At 43.0% G+C, this 24786-nt stretch overlaps 1 protein-coding gene across 2 annotated transcripts in view; it reads right to left on the bottom strand.

Annotated features, from left to right (window-relative positions):
* SH3KBP1 (SH3 domain containing kinase binding protein 1) overlaps positions 1-24786 on the bottom strand; it is a 361419-nt gene that overhangs the window by 66164 nt on the left and 270469 nt on the right. For both annotated transcript variants that reach the window (XM_036271031.1, XM_036271032.1), the window contains one exon: positions 6138-6245. In XM_036271031.1, coding sequence (XP_036126924.1) covers positions 6138-6245 — 108 coding nt within the window. The remainder of the gene's footprint in view (positions 1-6137; positions 6246-24786) is intronic.

Genomic DNA, 24786 nt, shown 5'->3' with positions numbered 1-24786 from the left:
CAAAGGGAGTGATGAGAGAGAATCACCTCAGGCAAGAGTATAGTGAATGAAGGGCTCAACAGGGAGAGTAGAGGCTTCAAGTACCAGTGGAGAGAACAGAAGGAGCACTATCCAGGCCACTTCAGGGAAGGTCACTTAGGGCTCTATCATTAGGCTGTACTTGGGCGACATTAACAGCCCTGGCAATCCCCACCTCTGCAGGGGAAACTATCCAGGAAACTAAGTGTACAGACAAATAATATCGCTGGTAAATTTTTCTATAATGCTGCTTATTAGAAGCACATATTGGTTTCTTTTTGGAAGACTGACTACAGGGAAGTAATTTATGGGGCATCTTTAGAAATTAGAAAGAAGAGTGGTTCTCAAAAGGCTGAAAAACATGACTAGGAACAAAGAGAATTTTGACCGAGAACAGTTCTATAAACTGATTTGTCAGATGACAGGGGCTAAGGTAAGGGGCTTCCTAAGAACTGAGAAAAGACAGTGTAGTCAGAGTTAAACCAGCAAAGTTCAGCTATGGCGGATTAGCCATTATGGAAATTAAGGAAGAGATTTCCTTTCCTATAAAAGTTGGAACCTGCAAAACTCCTGCTGAGTGATCTGGAACAATCTTAAGAGTTTCAGGTAAGTAGAATGATCTTAAGGTTGGCACTCAACTGTAATCGAGAGCATGGGACACCAACTTGATTGTACCACAACGTGTCTGGAAATTGATACTACACAAGAAGGGTCTGGTCATGAAAACAGAAAAATGGAGAGTTGCTGAGGCCAACGGTGCAGTGCCCTTGCAAGCATCATCTGGGTTTAGCTGAATTCAACGGAGTTCCCTTGGCAAATCTTTCCCTGTGGTGCTTGAGGGGGTGTCAAGCTATGCCTGTGAGGCCCGTCATAAGAACAACTAGCTCGCCCTGGCCGGTTTGGCTCAGCGGTTGGAGCGTCGGCCTGCGGTCCAGAGAGACCTGGGTTCGGTTCCCGCTAAGGGCTTGTGCCTGGGTTGCAGTTTGTCCCCGACCCTGGTTGGTCGTGCGGGTGGCAGCCACTCGATGTGTCCCTTTCACATCGATGTTTCCCTCTCTCTCCCTCCCACTCTATCTGTACAAAAAATGGAAAAATGTCCTCGGATGAGGATTAAAAAAAAAAAAAAAAAGAACAACTAGCTCCCCTTGCTTTCATTCCTGGCTCTCCCAGAAAGCACCAAATAAATGCTGGTTTCCTGCAGAATCTGGCTTCTGAGGAATCAGGCCCACAGGAAACAAACGTGCAGGGCAGGCTGACCCACGGGTCCCAGACAGGCTGACGTTTCTGCTCTTGTTGCAATTTGTAAGCTGGCAGTCTGCTCCCCAAGTAAATCTCTGTGAGTTGGCAAATGTGAGTGTGCATCAGTCACGGGCACGTTTAGAAATCTTTCCGGGTGGGTTTCTGGGGCTAAGAGGCAGACCCTCCTCCCCTGTGGAGCATTCACTAAGGAAACTATGGGAACCTTAGCAACGCTCCAGTTTGTGAAACAACACAAGCTCAGAGGAGCCCTCTAAACCAATGCATGTTAGACCTGTAACATCCTCTGGCGATTTGAACAGTTTCTCTTAAAAGGACTGAGGCCTGCCCTGGCTGGTTTGGCTCAGCAGTTAGAGCCTCGGCCTGCGGTCCAGAGAGACCCAGGTTCAGTTCCCGCTAAGGGCATGTACCTCGGTTGCAGTTTGTCCCCTGCCCTGGTTGGTCATGTGGGTGGCAGCCACTCAATGTGTCCTTTTCACATCAATGTTTCTCTCTCTCTCTCCCACTCTATCTGAACAAAAAGTGGAAAAATGTCCTCGGGTGAGGATAAAAACAAAGTACTGAGGCCTGAGACTTTCTTAAAACACTATCTTTCAGAAACCTAATCTTTCAGCAAACCTCTTCTAATGTCTTCAATGACAGTGGGAAGTTGTTTCTGCTATTCTTGAGAGCCCACGGTCCCTGTTTTCCTTCAGTAATAATGACAGAGCACTGCTTCATTACAGTTCTCAGAAGATTGAATCTATCCATTCTGATATTCAATTTTACTGTCAAGGCTCGAAATAAACACAACCATTGAATTTAGGCTTTCTGATAAATAGCCTACATAATCACTCGAAAATATGTGCCAAGGGCCCTGGCCGGTTTGGCTCAGCGGTTAGAGCGTCGGCCTGCGGTCCAGAGAGACCCGGGTTCGGTTCCCGCTAAGGGCACGTACCTCGGTTGCAGTTTGTCCCTGGCCCTGGTTGGGTTGTGCGAGTGGCAGCCACTCGATGTGTCCCTTTCACATCGATGTATATGTGTCTCTCTCTCCTTCTCATTCTATCTGAACAAAATATGGAAAAATGTCCTCGGGTGAGGATTAAAAAAAAAAATTAAATATAAAATAAAATAAAATATGTGCCAAGGGATCAACGGCTACCCTCCGGGAATATCGCAAGGAAAAGCCCCATAGTGTCTGTCATCGCGGTAGGAGAGAATTCGTTGAGCACTCTCTGAAAGGAAGACCGTCAAGAATTCCAGAAAGGCCCTGTGGTAACCACCTGAGTCCCCACCCCAGCAGAAAGTGCACTAGCCTTGTGAGGATGCTTCAGTGATGCCTACTGATTCAAGAGGTCTGCTGTTGAATACACGCTGTTTGCCGCTGTCTACCCTAATCATCACAGACCGTCTTCTTTTCTGGGTGAATGACTGCAACCTCAGCCACTGGCAAGACAAGATGACATCTGCTGAAACTGGTGGCAGAATAATGTTTCAGACTCTGTCACTCACACAGTGCCTTTGTGTTAATGATTCTAATCATCTTTACATAGTCGACTCAGCAAACGACAGCCCCATCTCCAGTCACGTTGTCATCACTAACTCACCAATTGCTCTGGATGTAGCAAGCAAGGCTGGTATAACAACCAATGCCAAGCGGGTTGGCTGGTTTTATAGGCCAAAAAGGATGTAATACTTTGAATTTTCTAAAAGCTAAATGCCATATTATGCAATCACTTCTTAGCTGTAGGTATTACTTGGTCTGACAGGTATGGCTATTGTTTCTCTAAAATTGAATTTTCTGCTTCTTAGGGATATGATTAAAAGATCTATCAAAGAGATGTTGGCTGCTTGTGTCATGTTGGAGAGATGCCCGTGGGGTCCCCAAAAGCATGGATGCCTCAACAAGCAAGCCAAGATGAGTCCACTCAGCACTGACAACTTCACTCTTCCAGTGGAAATCTTCCCTTAATACCTTATGTAACAAAGCAAAGGTTCTAGAAAAGCATACCATGGAGCTCTCTCACCTGAGTGAATTTATTGCTCCACTAGAATACGACTGGGAACAAGAAGGCAGGGTGCCATTATGCAGGCAACCACAGGCTTGGCCCATTTGTTAAAACAACGATCCAGACTTGACCTTAACCTTCAAAATGATATTACCTCAATCAGAATCAAGAAGGCGGCAAATGTCTAATAGGACAGCATACTTGCTCATTCCTTGGTCAAAGGGAGAAGTCACCATGAAGGTCTTGGCATCTAAACGCTTCAGATGTGACCACCTTTTACCAGGTTTGCAAAGATCAGTGAGAAGGATGAGAAGGGCAGTCTGGATGGCCCCCTTGCCTCTACTCCCTGGGAGAGGCCCACCCTCAATGTCCCTTTGGAAAGCTGTGACGGGTTTCTACAGCCCTGAATAGAAGACCCACTGCTTGATTCTAAGCACACAAGGCAGCAATCGTGTGTACTCTTCACTTCTCATCAGCCAGCAAGGTGGCCAGCCCAGAGAAGGGACACGACAAATACAGAGTGAATAAATGAACATAAAACATAACTGTCATAGAGTAGATCCTGAAAAAATATAAGAAATAACACTAAGATTAAGCCATTCTGTGCTCACTTGTCTCTACAAATATATATATTTATTTTAATCCTCACCTGAGGATATTGTTCCATTGATTTTCAGATAGAATGGGAGGGAAGGGGAGGGAGGGAGAGAGGAAGGAAGGGAGGGAGAGAGGGAGGGAGGGAGGGAGGGAGGGAGGGAGGGAGCAAGAGAGAAAGAGAGAGAGAGAGAGAGAGAAACATTGATGTGAGAGAGACACATCGATTGGTTGCCTCCCACACAACCCAAACCAGGGCTAGGATTGAATTTTAACCAAGGTACATGCCCTTGACTGGGATCGAACCTACAACTCTTTGGTCCATGGGCAGATGCTCTTAACCACTGGGCCAAACCAGCCAGGGCTCTACAAATATATTTTATAAAGCACTAGGTTTCTTTTTAAAAACGATTTATCAAAGTTCTTAGATTCATTTGGATTTCCATGGAAGCTCACCAAGACACCAAGATAATACTGTGTTGACTTGACCAACTGAAGCAAAAAGAACCAGTCAGATTTCTATTGTTACTGCACAGTTTTAGCTGGAGCCTTCCCACACTTGTGGTAATAGTAATGACAAAGACTAGAATAGTTCACACGTATGGAACATTTATCAAGTACCAGGTACTGTGTTAAAGAATCCATATGCACCATCTCAGATCATCTTCTCAGCAGTTCAACAAGGTAGGTACAACTATTCTCACAATTTTATAGATGATAATACTGAGGCTTAGAGATATTCAGTGAGTTGACCTTGAACTGAACAAGTAAGTGACAGAGCCAGGATTCAAGCCCAAGTCTATCAGCTGCTACAGCCCAGAGTCACAACCACTGTACTCTAAAAATGTTTGCTAAACTTCATTCCTGTGTCTTAGTGTTTCAAAACATTTACTATCTAGTCGTGACTAAGTGTTAACATCTGTTTTTGTCAGGGATGATTCTGTCAACTGATAACCCACCACTGTGATCAACTGTCATCTACAAAAAAGACTCAAGTGATTTTACTTGGTGGAATTTTTTTTTTTTTTTTTTTTACCGAAGGGTGAGCTCTTCTCTGTTCTGTGAATCTATTCCCCTCCTAAAACTATGGCTGGGAACTGGAAAGTGGGTTTGTCATCACTTAAACAGATAACTGCTTCTATACCAGCATTTCCCACACGAATGTGCAAACAGATCACCTGAGGATCTTGTTAAAATGCAGGTTCTGATGCACCAGGTCTAGGGTGAGGTCTGAGTATTTCTAACAAGCTACAGGTAATGCTGATAAAGTGTAGTCCATGGACCAGCAACAAGTACCAAGGATCTAGAAAACACTCGGAAGCAAAATCTAGATTCTCTGGACCCCAAACTAAATTTCAAGAGAGAATAATAGGTGTGGAACAGAACATCCTTTAGCTAAATGATACAAGAAAGTGCGCTACAAAAAGCCTAAAGGGTGTGGTCCTAGGCTTCAAACCAATCTAAAAAACTATGGGGCATAATCTTGGTGGGCACTGACGCCATCTAGCTTCTTGAATAATTACATCCATTCATCTAAGCAGCACATATACCATCAATGCTTTTTAGTGTCCTTGGTAACTAATCCTCCAGTATTGTAGCTATCCTTTCCGAACCTCAGGTCAATGGGAATGGTGATGGGTCATGGTCAAGTTCATGGTCCAGTAATAGAGCCCTCATGGGCTTGAAGAGGGCCTCAGTCAAGAAAGGCAGGAAGAAGTCACGTGAAAGCCTGAGCAAAGAGCCCTGAGGTGCAGAAAGGATGGGTAAGACCAAATCGCTGCCCTCTTATAATGTAAAGTGCTTCTAACTTTTCAACATTTCTTGTTAGATTATCAGCAGAAAAACAATACACCGGAAGTGAGGCAGACAAAGATGGACTGGCTCATTTAAACAATGGCATCATACAATGGGTCTCCACAAAGAGAGAGAAAGCACAGAGCAGAGGTGTGTATATATACATATATGAATGTGTGTGTGTATTCATGTCCATATATGTGCATATACACACAGAGTATAAGATTAGCAGGACTCGCTCTGCATCCTCAGCTTCACAATATGTTTTTTGGCCACTTCATCGGTCCCAAGGACCTGCTGCTACATGGATGCTGGCAGTCCACTTACCAAATGGAGCACCCAAGGGTTCTTGCCATCTGTTTGGGTGCTTAAATGTGCAGGTACTATAACCAGTGCTTTAAACACATTACGCAACAACCCTACAATAAGGATCACTGTTTCCAGCTGACAGATGAGGAAACTGAGATCAAATCCATGAAGACTTACATTCCCCTCCTTTTCAAAGTCCGGTGGAAGCAACTTCACGAAGTTATCAGGGAACACTCCTCGTCTGCCGTTGAGCTCTCCTTCCCACCAGCCTACATCGATGCAATCCTAGGAAACAGGAGAGCAGAGAGTGAGAAATGGCGCAAGCACGCTCCAGAGAGGTCTGACATCACTTGTAGAGAGAGTGAGGCCCTTTCCTTGAGGCCGCTATCCATGCGACAATGGTTACTAAGACAGTCATCAGCACAAACCCCAAAGTCAAATGGGAGAACAAAAGCTTAAGTGTGCTAGAGTTTCTGGCTGGGACTCAAAACCCATTGCTGCTTTTAGATGCCTTGAATCAAAATGATCTTTTTTTTTCCCCTACAAATATTTTGAAGATATGTATTGTCTTCATTTTAATTTTACTGAAATACAAATATTTCATTAACTGCAAATGTTCTTTAGAAAATATCACACGCACAAATGTCCTATTTGATTAGCTTGTCACAAAGCTTGTGGAAATTAAAGAGGGCTTTCCGACAGGCAGCCAAGCAGAAGAAAAATCATACTTTCCGCAAACTCATTAAAGCACCGCTGTCCTTCACCTTCTTTCAATGTTGATGGCACACAGTTCTCAACATGAAAAGCCTTTCCCTCACCGTACAGAACTCAGTATTTGCTTACTAAATGAATGAGTAAATCCATTTTATTTTCCAGATCAAACCTGCTTCCCTTTGAGTAATCCCTATTCTGTTCATTCGCGCGTCAAACATTTACTGAGTGCCTACTCTGTGCCGGGTACTAAGGAGAGAGCAAGAGCCGACCTTTGCCAAACTTCCATCCTGAGCCTACTGGCCTCATGGTTCTCCTTAGGCCACAAAGCCACTTCTATTTTCCCCCATATCCAATTGGCTGGAAGTCTGGTTTGTTCTGGTTTTATAACCTATCTCACTTTGGTCCTCTGGGTCCAATTCCACTTCCACCACTCCACTCTGAGACTCACCTGGCCTGTTGTAAACCTCCTCCCTCGGGCATTTCTTCCTTCCCAGTGTATGTACAATATACACAGCACCGTCAAGTGTGCATCCTCAGACTGTATCAACAACTTTCAGCTAAAGCCCAAAATGAACAAAGGCTTTCAAGAAATACTAGGAACACGGAGGACTTTTAAAGTTACATCTGAGCCTGGCCGGTGTGGCTCAGTGGTAGAGCGTCAACCCATGCACTAATAGGTTGCCAGTTTGATTCCCGGTCAGGACACATGCCCAGGTGGTGTGCCCGATCCCTAATGGAGGGCATGCAAGAAGCAGCCAATTGATGTTTCTTTTTCTCTCTCCCTCTCACTTCCTCTCTCTCTAAAATCAATAAAGGGGGGATAATTAAAACGTTTAAAAAAATAAAGTTATACCTGAAACAGGAAATGCTCAAGAAAGTGAGGAGATCATGCTCAGGGCTCATGGAGAGACCTACTCAGGGTCCTATATAACACCATGGGGTAGGGGAAGGGTCCAAGCAACAGATGTGCAGCTGGCCTAGGACTTGGCTGTTGGGCCCTGGAGAGCCAATGGCTTATGGAGCTCACTTGTGCCTTGCTAGATCATATATTCCAGCAAGGTGAAGAACACATCTGAAGCTTCACCATTAAATCCCCAGCCCATTGCACAGTGCCAAATATAATCAATCTTTGTGGAATCAGTGAAGACTCTTTGTAACCCTGAGTTCTGTGATCTCCTGCAGTGTAATACTTGGACTGCTGCAGGACAAGATAGCCTCTGCATAACTTAACTCGCGATGCTTCTACACAAGTTAACATCAGGCCCATCTCAGGTGAGAAGTGACCACCACCATCCCTTTCCCCAGTGGTTTCTGTTACAAGGATAAACCAAACTTTCAGAAGAGAATGTGGGTTTTAGAAATGGGTCATTAATCACAGACTCTAAATTCTACTCCCAGCCAACAACACAAAACAGACACTTGAAGCAATCAAGTTCAGATTTACCCAACAATATAAGGTTCAAAAGACTTCTAACACAAGGGCATGCTTATCTTCCTTGGAAAATAACCTTGAGAAGTCCAGGTAAGAATTCTGGTCCTAATCACGTCACACCCGTTAGACAGTGTAGCATCAGTCCCCAAAGAAGGGATTCACAAACAGGTGATGGTGGCAGTATGTGATGATGGTTTCTGAAGTTCTTCTAACCTTGACATGTTATGTCATGAACAATACTAGAAATGTTTATGGGGCTGGAATTAGTTTACTATTAATTGTTAGAAATTGTTTTCAGCTACAAGGATCTGCTTCTGAGGAAATGCCTAGCACATTTTTTTTCCTCCTCTTTTTCTGGACAAGTCCTTCTCATCTTCAAAACCCATTTGAAACTCACCTTTAGGAAGGTGACTATGATGAATGCTTTATCTTTTCTCTAACACTCTAACTGTGCTAATTTGCACTTCACGATATTCAATTCAACAGATCGCTATTAAATGCGAAATATACTTAAGTTCCTCTGTAGGCATCGAACATTAAACATGCAGAGACCATGATCCCTAACCCCAGTGAGCTTAGAGATTTACACGAAAGGCAGACACACAATCTTATACAAGGTCCTTTTTTGGTAACAGGTATCAACCAAGAGATCTGGTACCAAAGACGAGAGAATCATCAATAGCTTTTCAAATAATCTTAAGTCTTTTCATGTGTGAAGGGCTTGCTTATGTGAGGACTGGACTTCCCTTCACATTCATTTCTGGTCATTTGCTACAGAATTATGCCCACAAAAGGCACTCAATTATTGTTTATTGCTACATTTCTTTTAAAAGGTGATTTGACTTTGGGTGGTATACTTGAAACGTATGTAAATTGAAACCCCAGTACATTTAATTAAAAAAAAAAAAAGACTTTCAAACGTTCCAAAAGGTGCAAATCCATGCTTCGTCTTACCTTATGCAAACAGCAACCCAAGAACCACTGTAATGAAGCCTTTTGCTTCACGTATGAGAGAAAATAATGACAATTTTAATAAGCAAAAGCATATCCGGGATAACTTTAGAACTGATGCATGCCTACGGGGGAAAAACAGTGCATATCACATTATAGTGATTATATCTCCCATCAGTGGTGAATGGCTCATCTATACTTTGCTTCTTAAGGAAAACACTAACAGTGCTAATTATGTTGTGTAATTCAAGGTAAGAGAGAGAAAGAACAAGCTAAAAGACAATCTAATTGTTCTGATTAGTATAAGAACAAACACAAGGCTCATGGATGAGATAAGCACATTCAAAAAAGAAAACTGCAACGTGATTTAGAATACTGAGAAAAGTGAAAATACGAGCCTGCTGCAGGACAGAAAACAGCCGCAGGGCCAGGTGCCGGCAGTGGGATGGAGACGTACAGAGAACCAAGGCATATTTTTTTTTTCTAGCAAAAGAAGCTAATTTAAGGGAAACAGAAACAATTTTGACAGCAAAATGAGAAGTGAAAATAAGTCCTCCTCAACAAACCAGACAAAACAACTAGCCTTTGATGGCAGAGATGAAGAGAGAATTATGAGGACGAGGGCTGTGCTTCCCAAAATGTAAAAGAGCAGCAAATTCAATTTATTTACTGGGGACGTGAAATACGGAACATAGGAGAAGAATTCAGGGAGAAAAAGAAAATCATCGTGTCCTCATGGGGCTCCCAAGCTCAGAGCCTAGCAGGAGATGCGGACACAGTGGATCGATATGGCACAGAAACACCAGCAAGAGTGCCAGGCCGGATTTCAAAACAAGTGGGACCCAGAGAAGCTGGGCAACCTGGAAGGAGAGAATGAGGGCAAGAACTGAGGTGATGAGAAAGGTCAAGGGCAAAATCACCAAGTGTGAAGAAAGCAAAGACAAGGAGTGGGAAGCGGGCCACAGAACAAAACACTCAAGAATTGGTGCTTAGAGCAGTGATTTTCTACCTTTTTCATCTCATGGCACACATAAACTAATTACTAAAATTTTGCAGCACACCAAAAATATGTATTTTTCACCGTGCTGACACAAAAATAGGTATAATTTTGTTTCATTCACACCAGCTAGCAACTGTTGTGTTGGCTGTTGTCATTTTTTTTATTTGACAATCTAAGGGAAAAGAGGTCAGTGCCCCTGACTAAGTAGTCAGATGTTGCAGGTTTAAAAAATTCTTGTGGCACACCAGTTGAAAATCACTCTTAGAGTAAAGGCAGTGCTCAGCTCCCAGGAGGTTCCCAACCAACGTCTACGGAACACTGATACGATGTATGAGTCAAGATGGCATCCATGAGTGGTGGGGCCCGAACTGAGGGGCAGGTAGTTAATGATTTGTGAGGGGATGTCCTCAAGGAGGGTGGCAGGCAGTGGGTGAGAGCAAGACAAACGAGGCAACAGCTGACCACTGAGGAGAGAGGCAGTGTGGCTAAAACACTGGAAGATTTTAGGGTGATCATATAATTTATTTCCAAACTTGGGACACTATAAATAATTACTCCAGGGCCATAGGCGTAACCTATGATGGCTACCCACGCAGATCTTGAGATTCCTGAGATTCCGACAAGGATGAGGAAAGGGCAGGGGAGCGGGGGAGAGGATGGCCTCTGAATGAGTGGGAAGAGGAAAAGATCCGCATGGACATGAAAGTTTCCAGAACAATGATACGGAAACGAGCTCTATTGGCACGAAAGCAAAGGAAAGCAGACCCGGATCCTCATCAAGTGTCGAGAGGATGGAAAGAATGATATTTCTGACACAGAATGCTCACTCTCCTGTGATCAAGTCCTCAGAATGGCCAAAATGTTTCTCTTTGCCTCATCACCAGGCAGATTTTAGAGCAAAATATGACATCTTTCCTTATAAGATACAAATGATGTTTTTTCTTCTAAGGCATGAAATCGCAGAGCCGTAGGTGTGCTGTCCTCCAACCTCTATGTTCTGCACTATCATTGGTTATTCAAGGTATCTCAGAGAGAGGGGGAAGAGAGCAAACTTGGGCAATCGGATATTTATGTGGTTCACTAGTGATAAAAACTCTGGGTCTCAGTTTCTTCATATACATCTTTGCAAGGTGTAAAGAGCGACACAATTGCTGGTGGTTGTTACGGTTATTATTGTGATTCTATGGACGGGTCCCAGAGACCTTGAGGAATAATGTGTCTTGAAAGGCTTCTTAATTAAGTTCACATGCAGTTGTCATGTGATTCAACACCATCCTCGGGTGAAACCCCCTGGCAGCAGTTCACACACTTGGAGGAGGGCCGAGGGGAGGGATGCCAAGGCCCTAGGGTGTATCTGAGGAGGGGGGCCTTGCCCAGACCTCAGTGCCATGACTCAGGCTGCTCCATCCTGCCAGAGGGGCCCTGGGGAACACGGCTGAAGTGTTCTGCCACTCCACTCAGCTACCCTGACAGAGACCAGCTAAGAAAGAGCTACTCTCTGATATACAACCTCTCAGCAGGAAATCACCAGGGAGCCCTGGTGTGTCTGCCTCTAGTCTGGACACTTCAGATCTTTAGAAAAGACAAACTTGCCACCTGGCTTACAGATTGGTGAAAAGAATGAGCCACAACTTCATCTTAGGCTCCATTTTATCAAGAGTCTAAAACGACATACTAGAGCAGTGTTTCTCAAACCTGGCTGCACATTTGGAACCATCTGAGAAGTTTTAAAAATCCTAACGTCCAGGTTATACCCCACACCAATTAAATCAATTGGGGGGGCAGGAAATCAGTGCTTTTTAAAGGTTCTTCCAATGTCTCATTTACTCCACCAGGCTTACCTGCTGGTCTGTACTGAATTTATTATTTGTTGATGATTGTGATAACTTAAAAGTACCTCCAAAAGGTAGGCTATGTTTTCTGAAACATTAAAGTGTCCTATTTGAATTCAGAGAGGAGCATATAGCTTAGAAATGGAAATATTGAACCATAAAATGAAAAGATGAGCACTAGCCAGTTTGACTTAGTGGGTTGAACATTGGCCCCGGACTGAAGGGTCACAGGTTCGAATTCTGGTCAAGGGCACGTATCTGGGTTCCAGGTTCGATCCCCTGCCCTGGTCAGGATCATGCGGGAGGCAACCAATTGATGCCTCTGTCTCTCTCTCTCCCTTCTATTCTAGCTAAAAAAAAAAAAAAGAAAGAAAAAAATATCCTCAGGTGAGGATTAACAAAAAGAAAAAGAAAAAGAAAGAAAATAAAATGTGTTCACCAGCTGGTCCAAATGAAAAAGAAAGGCACTCTGTTTAGTACCAATTTCCCAGAAGTTATCCAGTGTGGTGGCTGTTTTCCACGACCTTCTCTGGTGACTGAGATATCGTTCGTGGAGAAAGTGAGTACTGTATACTTTTGGTGTGACTGTTAAGTGAACCTTGGAGTGCCCTGAGGGATCCCACACCCTCAGCATCCCACCAGCAATACGGAAAGCGCTGTTTAATATTTACTAATGGACGCCTTCTGCACGGAGCTCCAGGGGGGGCTGTTGAGAGAAAACTCCATGGAAGCCAGAGCCCAGGAGCACTAAGCCCTGCCTGCTTGTTAACACCTCCCCAAGAGATGCAATTATTCTGCTTGGCTGGGATTTCTGCTCAGAATTTCCAACATCCCCATAAGTCAGTTACTAAAGCGGCTCATCAGCACACAGTTTATGAAGTAACAGGGAAAAAAAAGAAAGCTATGGTCTATCTCAGTGTCAGCAGAAATGCCTGGCAGACCACAATTAATGAGGGAAGCTGAGGAGACAGTCCCAGGGATAAGCCCACTCAAAAATATGTTATAGTCCAAATGTAACATCCTGGGATCATGGAGGCTTAGGCAGTCATTAACTGTTTTGTGATACTGGGAAGTTATGACCTCAAAGAGTTCATTCATCTACTTGTTAAAAAAAAATCCTGACTTTTTATTTGGCAATAACATACAAGTTTTGCTACACTAGCTTCTAATTTTTTTCATTTTACATACTGTAAAATTGGTAACAAAATATTGGATGAGTAACACACAGAAATCAGTAATCAAGATTTCTTTTGGTCATACAGATATTAACTAAAACATGTATTGATGCCTGTAAACTGTACAGACAGTCCCTAACTTCTGATGGTTCGACTTAAGATTTTTCTACTTTACAATGGTGCAAAACATGCATTTGGTAGAAAACATACTTGGAATTTTGACCTTTCCCTGGGCAACCAATATGCAGTATGATACTCTCTCATGGTGCTGGGCAGCAGCAGTGAGCTACGCCTCCCAGTCAGTCATGTGATCAAGAGGGTGAACAACCGATACTCTACAGTGTGATCATTGTGTTAGATGATTTTTGCCCAACTGTAGACTAATGTAAGTATTCTGAGCATGGTTAAGGTAGGTTAAGCTAAGCTATGCTGTTCTGTAGGTTAGGTGTATTAACTGCATTTTCAACTTAAGATATTTTCAACTTGTGATGAGTTTATTGGAATGTAACCCTGTCTTAAGTCAAGGAGTATCTGTATACAGAAATGACCTCATGTCTCTTATAACCTACCCATATTATACCTTGCATTTTCCTGCTTCTTCATACATATAATAATTTGAGATTGTATATTCTTAACAACTGTGTATGCTGTATTATTGATAGACTGGATTTTGTTGTCTTCCTTGCAAGAGTGTTGAGTTTTGTTCTGGTGTGAAAGTTACTTGCAGATCAGCTTCACTTGTCAAGGCTTCGTTTTAGGCTTTGTTAGAATAGGTCTAGTACTATTCCTATGGCTGCCCTTTCTTGGTTCTCAATTGGATACCAGGCATGTTCAGCAAGATTTTTCTACTCTTCTTGGCGAGAATTCCAATCTCTCCCATCACTGGTGACCTCTCAGATATCTCAGCTCATAGCCCACCCCACCCCCATTCCCAGTACTTATTTGCTGCCAGGTCTGGTGGAGTCTTGTCCTATTGATATACAAGCTTAGCATTTGGCCAAGGATTCAAAGGATCCCTATAAACAGGTTTCTGGAGCTCTTTCTGTGTACAGCTCACTACTCTGCAGTTCCCTGCCCTGAAAATGCCAGCTACTTTGGCAGCCCTGAATTATAATTTATTTCCTCTATCCAGTATGTCTTCTGCTCTCTGGGCTCCACTGCTCTGTGCTACAAATTAAAAAGTGCCCCCAGGCAAAAATCTAGGGTTGATGTGGAACTCACTTTATGTTTCTCTTCTCTCAAGGATCACATCCCTATGCTGTCTATTGCCCAATGCCTAAAAACATCTGCTTCATGTATTTTGTCCAATTTTAAAGTTGTCCATGGCAGACAGGTAAGTCTAATAACCTTTACTCCGTCACAGCCACAACCAGAAGTTATATTCTCACTTAAAAAATGGTTTCTTTAATTAGGACGAATTTATTTTATTCTAGATATAATAGAACTTTAAGCTCTATCTTTAAAAGTCTGAGCTATTTCAAGGTCTAATTCCCAAAAGATGTCCTAGAGAAAGAATTTCTGAAATGAAGATATACACAAGGGTTTTTAATTTTCCTGGAGTTTCCTTTGCTAGTCATCTGTACCCTTCTCTAACAAGGAAGGTGAACTATTTCCTAAGGAAAGGAAAGTCATTGTTAAACCTCTTTATATGGAAAAGTTAAATGTGTACAGTAAATTAGTGTTGCCCAATCCTTTTTAGATAGTGGCACATATGCAAAATGATAATATTTTGATTACATACTGCTGAAGGCCAAACTTGTTAGAGACCATCAACCCAGAGGTTGATGAAATGAAAGATTTTCCAACCACCTATGGCCCTTCTTATCTACCCTGGAGAGCTGAGGGGATCACTGTCCTACACTCCTATAACCCACCCCTCGCACATGGGTTAGGAAAGGCTACAGAAGTAACCTTTCAGTCCAGATGTCACTAATGGAGAAATGAGAAAAAAGCTGAAACCCATTCTCCAGCCCCAGAAAGAAAACAAAGCTTCCTTCCACACCCCTCGCACATGGGTTAGGAAAGGCTACAGAAGTAACCTTTCAGTCCAGATGTCACTAATGAAGAAATGAGAAAAAAGCTGAAACCCATTCTCCAGCCCCAGAAAGAAAACAAAGCTTCCTTCCACAGGTGTTAGTAGAGGCAGGAGTCAGGATGGCCTGAAGGGATTTTAACAGGTGACTACACAGAGCAGCTTCCCTACAAGGCCTCAGTGTTCACACTCTGTTTCCCTCTTAGAAAAAGATGCTTCTATCTGGAGCCTCTTCAGAATACAACACCCAAGCGATACTGCCATATTGAACCAACTCCAAGTTCACCATTCATATTGGGCACCTCCTGGGGTTGTGGGACACGGCCGTATAGTTTGTACACAATATAAAAGAATTGCTATTCATTTCATTATCTCATTTGCAGCTTAAACAATCTTAAGTCTCAGGAAATGTTTATGCTTTTAGCCGTTTTATAACAGTAGAATGAAAGATTTTCTACCCCCATAAATCCGCTTCAGAAATCAGTAAGCATGAGCAAAGGAAATGTTGGCAGAGAGAGGGCCTTTCCTGTGGATCATTAACCTGGCTCAAGCATGACAAAGACAATAACATATGAGGGCATGTGAATAAGTCATACACAAAATGCAAATCATTAAGGTAGCACATTTACATTTTTTTCCATTTAAACATACTCAAGTATCTGAAGTTATGTAACAATGTTTTCATAGAAATGTCTCATTTTCCACTTAAGTCATTTACATTCTGTTTTAACAGATTTTCTTAGCTCCTGCACCGCCTCTAAGAGACACAAAGAAGGGGGTGAGGGTGAGGTGGGAGAGTATCTGAGTTTCACAGATAAGCACCGGGAAGGAATAACAGGTGAAGGGCATAGCCATGATCATTATGAAGGTGAAAAAACTCCAAGCGGCAGCTGATATTGGTAAATTCCTAAATTACTTTACTACTTTCTATCTCTATTCTTTACCAGACGAATCTATATTTTAATGTTTCTATTAGGAAAACTTATTCCCTGACATAAAAATTTGTTTGGTCTTGCCCTGGCCGGATTGGCTCAGCGGTTAAAGCGTCGGCCTGCGGTCCTGAGAGACCCGGGTTCGGTTCCCACTAAGGGCGCGTACCTCGGTTGCAGTTTGTCCCCGGCTCTGGTCAGTCGTGCGGGTGGCAGCCACTCGATGTGTCCCTTTCACATCGATGTTTCTCTCTCTCTCTCTCTGTTCCTCTCTCTCCCTCCCACTCTACCTGAACAAAAAAAAAATGGAAAAATGTCCTCGGGTGAGGATTAAAAAAAAAAAAAATTTGTTTGGTCTTTTTTTCTATACTCAGCAAATTTCACTCCTAGGCCTGTGCAGTGAAAAAATATAATTCCCAAGCCAAATCCAGGCTGCTCAACAGGGTCCAGGCCTGAAGGGTGGAGTGTAACTGTATTTGCTTGCTCCCTTGGGGGAGAATGGGCACGGGGATATGAGGGCAGAAGCACAGGTAAAGGCTCTGAGATGAGAGATTCATGGTCTCGTATCCCACAGGTAATTCCCAGGAAGACTCAACAAAACCAAGGCCCTTGAAATTCATGCCATTACACATCGGGCAATTATTTACTAAACACTAGGGCTCAGATGGCCTTGTAAGAAAAACAGACCAACCGACAAAATTCTCTTAACAGTATCTTTGTAGAGCAATAGTTCTCAGTTTTGCCAAAGTCCAATTCAGCAGTATTTTCTTTCATGGACTGTGCTTTTGGGGTCATGTCTAGCAACTCTCTCCTCCTATGTGTTCGTGAATAACTTTCTATGTTTTATGTTTTACATGTAGATTTACAGTTCATTTTGTGTTAATTTTTGCATCAAGTATTAGGTTTAAGTGAGGGTTCACTTTTTTTGCCTATGAATGGATGCCCAATTTCACCAAAACTAATTCTTGAAAAGATTATCCTTTCTTTCTTTCTTTTTTTTTTTTGTTAATCCTCACCTGATAGTATTTTTCCATTGATTTTTAGAGAGAGTGGATGGGAGGGAAGGGGGGGAGAGGGAGAGAGACATCAATGTGGGAGAGACACTTCGATTGGTTGCCTCCCGCATGACCCTGACTAGGACCAGGGATCGAACCTACAACCCAGGTATGTGGCCTTGACCTGGAATTGAACCCGAGACCCTTCAGTCCACGGGCTGATGCTCTAACTGCTAAGCCATACCAGCCAGAGCAAGATTATCCTTTCTTAAATTTTCTTTGCACCTTTGTTGAAAGGTGGTATTGGCTGTATTTCTATGGATCTATTTCTAGACATTTTATTTCAGGGGCCAGCAAGGTATAGCCCTTGGGCCAAATCTGACCTGCTATCTATTTCTGTACGGCCTACAAGCTAAGAATAGTCTTTATATTTTTAAATGGTTTGGAAAAATTAAAAGAATAATATTTCAAGGAATGTGAAAATTACATGAAATTCAAATCTGAGTGTCTATAAATAAAGTTTTATTGGAACTCAGCCTAGTCCATTCATTTACATCTATGACTGCTTTTGCAGAGTTGTGACAGAGATCATATGACCCATAAAGCGTAAAATATTTATTCTCTGGCCCTTTACAGAAAAGGTTTGCCAAGCTCTGGTCTAGGATATGAGGATCCTTATGTATATCCACGCAGAACCTCAGGGGCTCTCTGAATGCCACTATAAAAAAATACTGTAAGGACAGAAGCTTTAAATAGAACCTCTGAAAGCCCCGAGGAAGGCAGAAAAGGAATGCATTTAATAACCAGCTGCCCTTTCCAACTAGGGCTACAATATAAAAGCCTTAAGTGAAACTATTCTTAAAAGGATGGATTTTACTGTACTATATAGTTAACTATAAAATGGGGGAAATTTTAAGTCTAAAGGGTATTTATTTTAATGACATTTTTTCTTAAATGTCTCCATGAGCCATAAACTATGAAAATGTTTCAACTGTGAAAGATGATAGGTTAATGTCATGAATATGAGGTATTTTTATAAAAAAGAATTGGAAAATTACATATGAAATTTTCAACCTGAGTAATTATCTTTTAAAACATGTGAACACTAGTGGAAGGGAAGAGATTAACCAAAGAACATATACGTATATATGCATAACCCATGGACACAGACACTAGTGTGGGGAAGGCCTGGGGGGTGCGGAGGGGGAAGAGGGGGACAAAGAGGGGGACAAAAAGGGGGGAAATGGGGGACCTCTGTAATACTGTCAACAATAAAAAAAGAAAAAAATGTGAACACCTATCGGATTAACAGAAATTAGAAAAAAAAAAAAAAAGACAATATCCAGGGATGACAAGGACAGGGGAATATATTTGCTTATACTCCTATGAGGAGACTAAATTGGCACAATCATTCACAGCATCACTTAAATACCTTTAAACAGCACTGGGGCAGCATTACATTTAGCAACTTATCATCAGGAAATAACAGCTAACAATTAGACAGCACTTACTATGAGCCGGGCATTCTAAGTACTTTACCTAGTCTAACTCATTTACCTACTCTGACTAATTTACAACACCAGAAGGTAGGTACTATCATCATCCCCCTTTCAGAGATGTGAAAATTGAGGCACTGAGATATGAAACAACCTGCCCAAGGTTATATAAGTAGTAGAAAGTGGCAGAAATAATTACATGCACAAGGATTTACAAACAAGGTGATGACTATGTGCAACATTGTTTAAACAGGGAAAAACCAGAAACAAGCTAAATATAAGAGGATTGTGGTATTCCATACATTGTGGAACCATTTAACCATGCTGCCAAAGACAGGTATGACATATTTTGGCCAAAGAGGGTTAAAAAGTAGTGTGTATGATGTGATCATATTTTATTTTGAACTGTGTGTGTTATGGTATAAGTGTGTGTGCGCGCGTGCATGAGTGTGTGTGTGTGTGTGTGTGTGTGTAAAAAGTCTGGGAGAATACAGCTTGAATATTTAGAGAGGTATCAGAAGGTGGTGAGGTCACAGTTGATTTTGATTTTTCTCTGTATTTATCTGTTTTGTTCTCATTTTTTCTCCAAGAGTGAGTATTCTTTCTATAATTTTAAAGTATTGCTTAAAAGCACATCCCATGCCATTTGCCATCTCAGAAATTGTATGCTAATAAAATACAAATGTGAATGTGAAAACTTTGAGACACTTTAATAAGATGGGGGCTATACAACTGTAACGAATTACTTTCATACCAAGAGAAGCTAAATAATGAAGGGGAACATCAGGGAAAGTACTGGCCTTAATTTCAGGACAGTTCAAATACCAAGAAAGAACTTCCAGTCACTGAACATTCATCTTTTCTTCTTCCTACAATAACTTATCATAGCAATAACTATCATTTAACTTTTACATTTCCAAAGAATTTTCAGACACACCATCTCATTAATCCTCACAACAGCCCTCTTAGAGTAATACAAATAGAAAGGTTAGAAATAGAAAATAAGGAAGTTTCTCGAAGTCTGTACAGCACCTGCAGATTTTTCTGTGTGTGGCCGGGAAAAAAAAGTATCGTCAGATGCTGTTGCAAGGATCACTAAAGCACAGCACTCTGGAGACACTAGAATGAACAAACACAGGGACCCTTTTGACAGCTTTATAGGATTTGTGGTGGTACATGAAGTTGGGAATGTGCAGCATTGTAACTCATTTGTCTATGAAAAATCTGCAATCGTCACTATCGAAATTTGGGGCTAGCATTGTTTTGACTGTCTACTGGTAAACTAAAGAGAAGTTTTCTCCCGTCTCAAGTCCTAGGTTTTCCATCCTCACCTAATTTAAAACCACGTGTTTGGGAGGATATACAAGCTCAATGGAAAAGTTTTGTTTTGTTTTTGTTCATCTTCACTCGAGATATTTTTTCCATTGATTTTTAGAAAGAGTGGAAGGGAGGAAGGGGGAGAGGGGAGAGGGGGGAGAGAAAAAGAGAGAGGGAGGGGGGAGAGAGGGAAAAAGGGAGGGGAGAGAGAGAGAGAGAAACATCAATGTGAGAGAGACATGTTGATTGGTTGCCTTCCGAATGTGACCTGACCGGGGGCAGGGATCAAACCTGCAACCCAGGTACATGCCCTTGACTGGAATTGAACCTATGAACCTTTGGTGGATGGGCCAGTGCTCTAACCACTGAGAACACTGGCCAAGGCACACTGGCCAAGGCACACTGGCCAAGTAAGGAAGTTTTGATTGAATACACTATATGTAGTGTGAGGATTCTTCTTAATCATCCCACAGGCCTAGTGACTTGAAAGACGAAGACAAAACAGCAAACTGTATTCTTTGGGATCGCTAATGCTCCTAAGAGGTGATATATTGTGACTTCATCTTGAGAAAGGACATATGCAGTCCACCAAGACAGCCCATATTGCAAGAAATACATCCAATGACATAAATGACTCATTTGCTGAACACTGACATTTTTCAAATGTGTATAAACCCAGATGATCCCAGACCTGTGCTTAACTTCTTCATTCACTCATAAAACATGTCCTTCTAATGGGTCTGTCAGGGTGTCATCATTTTCAGGGTGGCACCTGCTAATTTACTCCTCCACCTTTGAAACCACATTTAATCCTAGCATTTGAGCTCTGCTAAAAGCTTTGGCAGTTGAGAGAGAAAGGGTCAAGGCCAGCAATCTGTTTAGCTGATGGGCTCTCTTATATAGAACTGAGAGCCTTTCTTGAGATTCCTAAAGACATTTCTCTTTGAGGAAACATTCTTACTTCCTGTGGGGTGGGAAGCAAGACAATCTGCAAACATTTTTCTCATGAATAAATGTTTTAGTGAATGAATGAATGGGAGGGAGGCAGGAGGGGGGAAAACATTAGAACAAACAATAGAACACATAATCAAAGAATGGCTTAGGAAGGCGCTTAGGATTCCTGCCCCCCCCCCTTTTTTTTTAAACTACAAGCAGAAAGCTCGGTGGCACATGGGTCCACAAGAAAAGAGGAAGGTAAAATATACTGGGCATGGGAAGAAAGCGGAAGAAAGAAGTAGAACAAGAGGGCTTCGGGCATAAAAAGAACCAACATTAGCCCTGAGCTGAGCTCATCATTTCCTCCATACTATCATTTCATTTCTGTAGAGATGACAATGGAATCAGAAAGTCATGGTTGATCCTGACGAGATCAGAACCGTGGACACCAAAATGCAAGCATCACAATCAAATGGATGGGTTAATGGCATGACGATAATGATAATGTCATCAACTTAGAAAGACAATCTCACCGGCCCTTGCCCTAGATATTTAGCAACAATGAATGGGTGACTCAGTGAGTACACAGGTCACCTGGGGAGTGACTGAGCTCTACCTACTACAAGCATCCGACTGCCCTCCAGGAAGTTGGGACAGTACCGCCCTGCCTAGCCCCCAAGTTCAGGGTCAGCCTCTGCCCTGGCTCTGCCACTGACTTGCAGTGAGAACCTTGGGAAAGCCACTTCCACATCCGGGCCTCTGTTTCTCCTTTGTGATCTGGACAGAACACCCATGGTGCCACCTGACTCCCAGGGCTGCTGTGAAGCTGAGCTGGGGAGAGACTCGCGAGGAACAGGAGTGGTGCTAACGGGTCCTGGGCTCTTGCTGCCAGTGCCCAGAAGGTCCTGCACTGGGAGCCTGCAATCGTGCACGTAGACTGAGCCATTATTAAGTGAATGCTCAACTGTTGTCTGGGGAAAAAGGGAGGAAAACACACTGAGGGAGAGATGGAGGAAGCTGGGGTAATTAGTACTCAGTCCTAACTCTGCCCTCACCACAGGGCTAACCCCAACATTTGAGCTCCCTGGTTAGATATATCCCTAGGCAAAGGCGAAACTCCCAGCTTGTTTTTTGGTATGGTGGTTATACTTCTACCTGTATCTAATCCTCTGGGTACCCTCTTTCTTTAGGGTGCATCTAGCACTCTGAATATCAACACTGGGTTTATAGTGTCTCCTTCCCCTTCCCTCCATCTCCACTGCTCCATGATTTTAGCCAATAAAATGATCCTTCTTAGTGTTGACCTTGATGTTGTCAAATAGGCGTATACTCATGAAGAAACTGAGGGTTGTGTCTGCTTTAGTAAGGGTCAAAGACACAGCTATTCAGGGGGTCATTTTTGTAAGAAATAGCTAAAGATCCTTGTTTACAAACAGGTCACATGGGAAGCCCTTCCTCCCAGATTGGGGAGGGAAGTGGCTGGGAGGAAAAGACCATCACTCTGAGACCAGGAGGCTGTAGGTCAAGGGCAAAATCATCATCCCTCTCCACAGCTGGGCTCGCTCAGCCCCAAGTGGCACTGGCTAGGGCAAGGAGCACCCTTCAGTGGTGGCATCGACACAGCTGAGCCTGGCCTCACCCCACCAGGCTGCTCTCAGCTCTTCTCCAAGTAGCTCCTCTGGTTGGAAACCAGACCCAGAAGCTTCTGAACCCTTTCAGCCACACTCTGGGCACAATCAGGAAGGCAGGGATGGGGGTGGCAGGAACACAGACGAAGAAGCTATTTTTGAGTGACTGGAAATAAAATCTAAACACAGGTGTGTTCTGCACAAGTGGAAATGTTCCCAAATCCACAAGAATTCTTTATAAATAAACTTAAAAACATACCATCCGGGTTGCCACATTTCACCCTAGTTTCCAGAGACACACACAAATAGTTCAGGGCTTTGTACATTATTTCAGGAGTCGAGGAGAGCTTATGGGCACTTCCATTAAAGGTGTCTGACTCATTTTCTAGAAAGCTACAGGAAGTGACAATCTAAGGCTAAAAACGAGGGCAGCGCCTGCCCTGGGACACCTGCCATAGTACAGAAGAGCAGGGCAATGGGAAACCACCTTACCTGACTATGAAAGGAAAACTATGGAATTTGGGATAGATGGAGAACCTCTACAGCAAAAGCCATTCGCTTTAGAGAACAGCAATCCAGGTCTTTCATCTCAACATACACGTGCAATAAAGACAACTATCCAAATGCACATTGAACCAATCGTGGGGAAGCTGTTCACGTTACAGTAGCAATGGCACACAATCATCTAAATGCACTCAGGGCAAAGTCTTTAACCCAGAGGATGATTTAAGACTCTTCTATAACGTCAGCAGGGTTTGACAGACGCAGACTCCATTTTCCCACTTTCAGGAGGCAAAATATTTATGGCCCATTTTTGTTTCCTCCAAATTCTTGTTGAAATCTCACCCACTGTGAATTCGGAACTATTTCAGGTTGATTTTTTTCACCACTGTTACCTACTTCATGGCATGGCATTCCAGCCCCAGCAGCAAATGGGGCCCAGACACAAGAGCCTTTTCACTACCCTTTCGAGGTCAGAGAAAGAGCAGCTGAAGTTGAAGTGACAGTTCCTAGGATTACAGGTACCACTCACTGGCAGACCCCACCCTGTGAGAGGCACTTTATATCCAGCATCTTAGTAAATCCTCACAGCAGCCCCGTGAGGCCAGCTTTATAGCACAGAAAACTGACACTCAGAGGGGTTAAGTGACAGGCCCAAACACCCACAGCCAGGAGTGGAGTTGCTGAGATTTGAACCCTGGTCTCTGAACTGGTGGCCCTACGTGGCACTTGTCATTTTAACATGCTGCTTCCAATGAACTGGAATGCTAGGTCATTCATGGCAATAAGTCAAAGGCTGCAGGAGCACAGGATATCAAGAGACCTGACATTACAGGTCATATAAAATAATAATAAAAACAAATGATGGAGTCCGGCTCAGTGGTTGAGTGTCAACCCATGCACCGAGAGGTTGCCGGTTCAATTCTCGGTCAGGACACATGCTCAGGTTGTGGGTCTGATCCCCAGTGGGGGGCATGCAGGAGGTGGCCAATCAATGTTGTTTCTCATCAATGTTTCTATCTCTCTCTCTCTAAAATCAATAAAGGAAAAAAATAAATAAATAAAATGAGGCTGACCCCTCCGACCCCTCCAAACAGAAACAGGAAAGTGAGCCCCACCCCACTATCAAGAATGACAGCTACTGAATTCTCAGCTTGCTTTATCCTCACGGGGGTGGGGGGGATGCTCTCACCCTTTCTCCATGTTTGTGCTATTTATCGAAGTGTTTGTATTATGCCCCACACCCACTTAACAACTTCCCTATCCCAATTGTTAGTTTAAGTGTCTGATTCAAAATAGAAACTTTCCCATGCATAAGAAGCAGCCCAGAGGAGGCGCAGCTTCGGGAGCAGGGGAGGGTGGTACAGAAAGAGAAGAACAGCCGGCCTCCTTGGCAGAAGGGAACAAGAAGGCAGTATTTCCCCTCCTCTGATTTCCTCCCGCCACGGAAAACACTGAACACGGACAGAGATCCACTGAAATAAGTTCAGGGGAGGATATTTTACAGGCAAAAAGATGGGTGAGTTATTGAGCAATCAGCAAAGCAGGGAATAGTTTTCTACTCCAGAAAGATGCCTGCCCTTAGCATTGTCTAGCGTACCACTTTCATTCAGAGTGGGTGAGAGGGCCACTAATAATTTGACCTTGGGCAAGTTACTTAAGCTCTGGGATCATTAGTTGCCTGGCACTGTTGGCTTAGGCTCTTTTTTTTCAATCCTGAGGATATGTTTTTATTGATTTTTAGAGAGAGGGGAAGGGATGGAAGAAGAGAGAGAGAGAGAGATAAGCTACCTCCTATACATGCCCCAACTAGGGATGGAACCTGCCCTGACCAGGAATCGAATCCAGGACCTTTTGGTATATGGGAAACACTCCAACCAACTGAGCA

Source organism: Molossus molossus, unplaced genomic scaffold (assembly GCF_014108415.1).
Source record: "Molossus molossus isolate mMolMol1 unplaced genomic scaffold, mMolMol1.p scaffold_m16_p_2, whole genome shotgun sequence".
NCBI lineage: Eukaryota > Metazoa > Chordata > Mammalia > Chiroptera > Molossidae > Molossus > Molossus molossus.
Note: the sequence above shows the minus strand (reverse complement) of the source record. Positions and strands in the feature narration are given on the sequence as shown.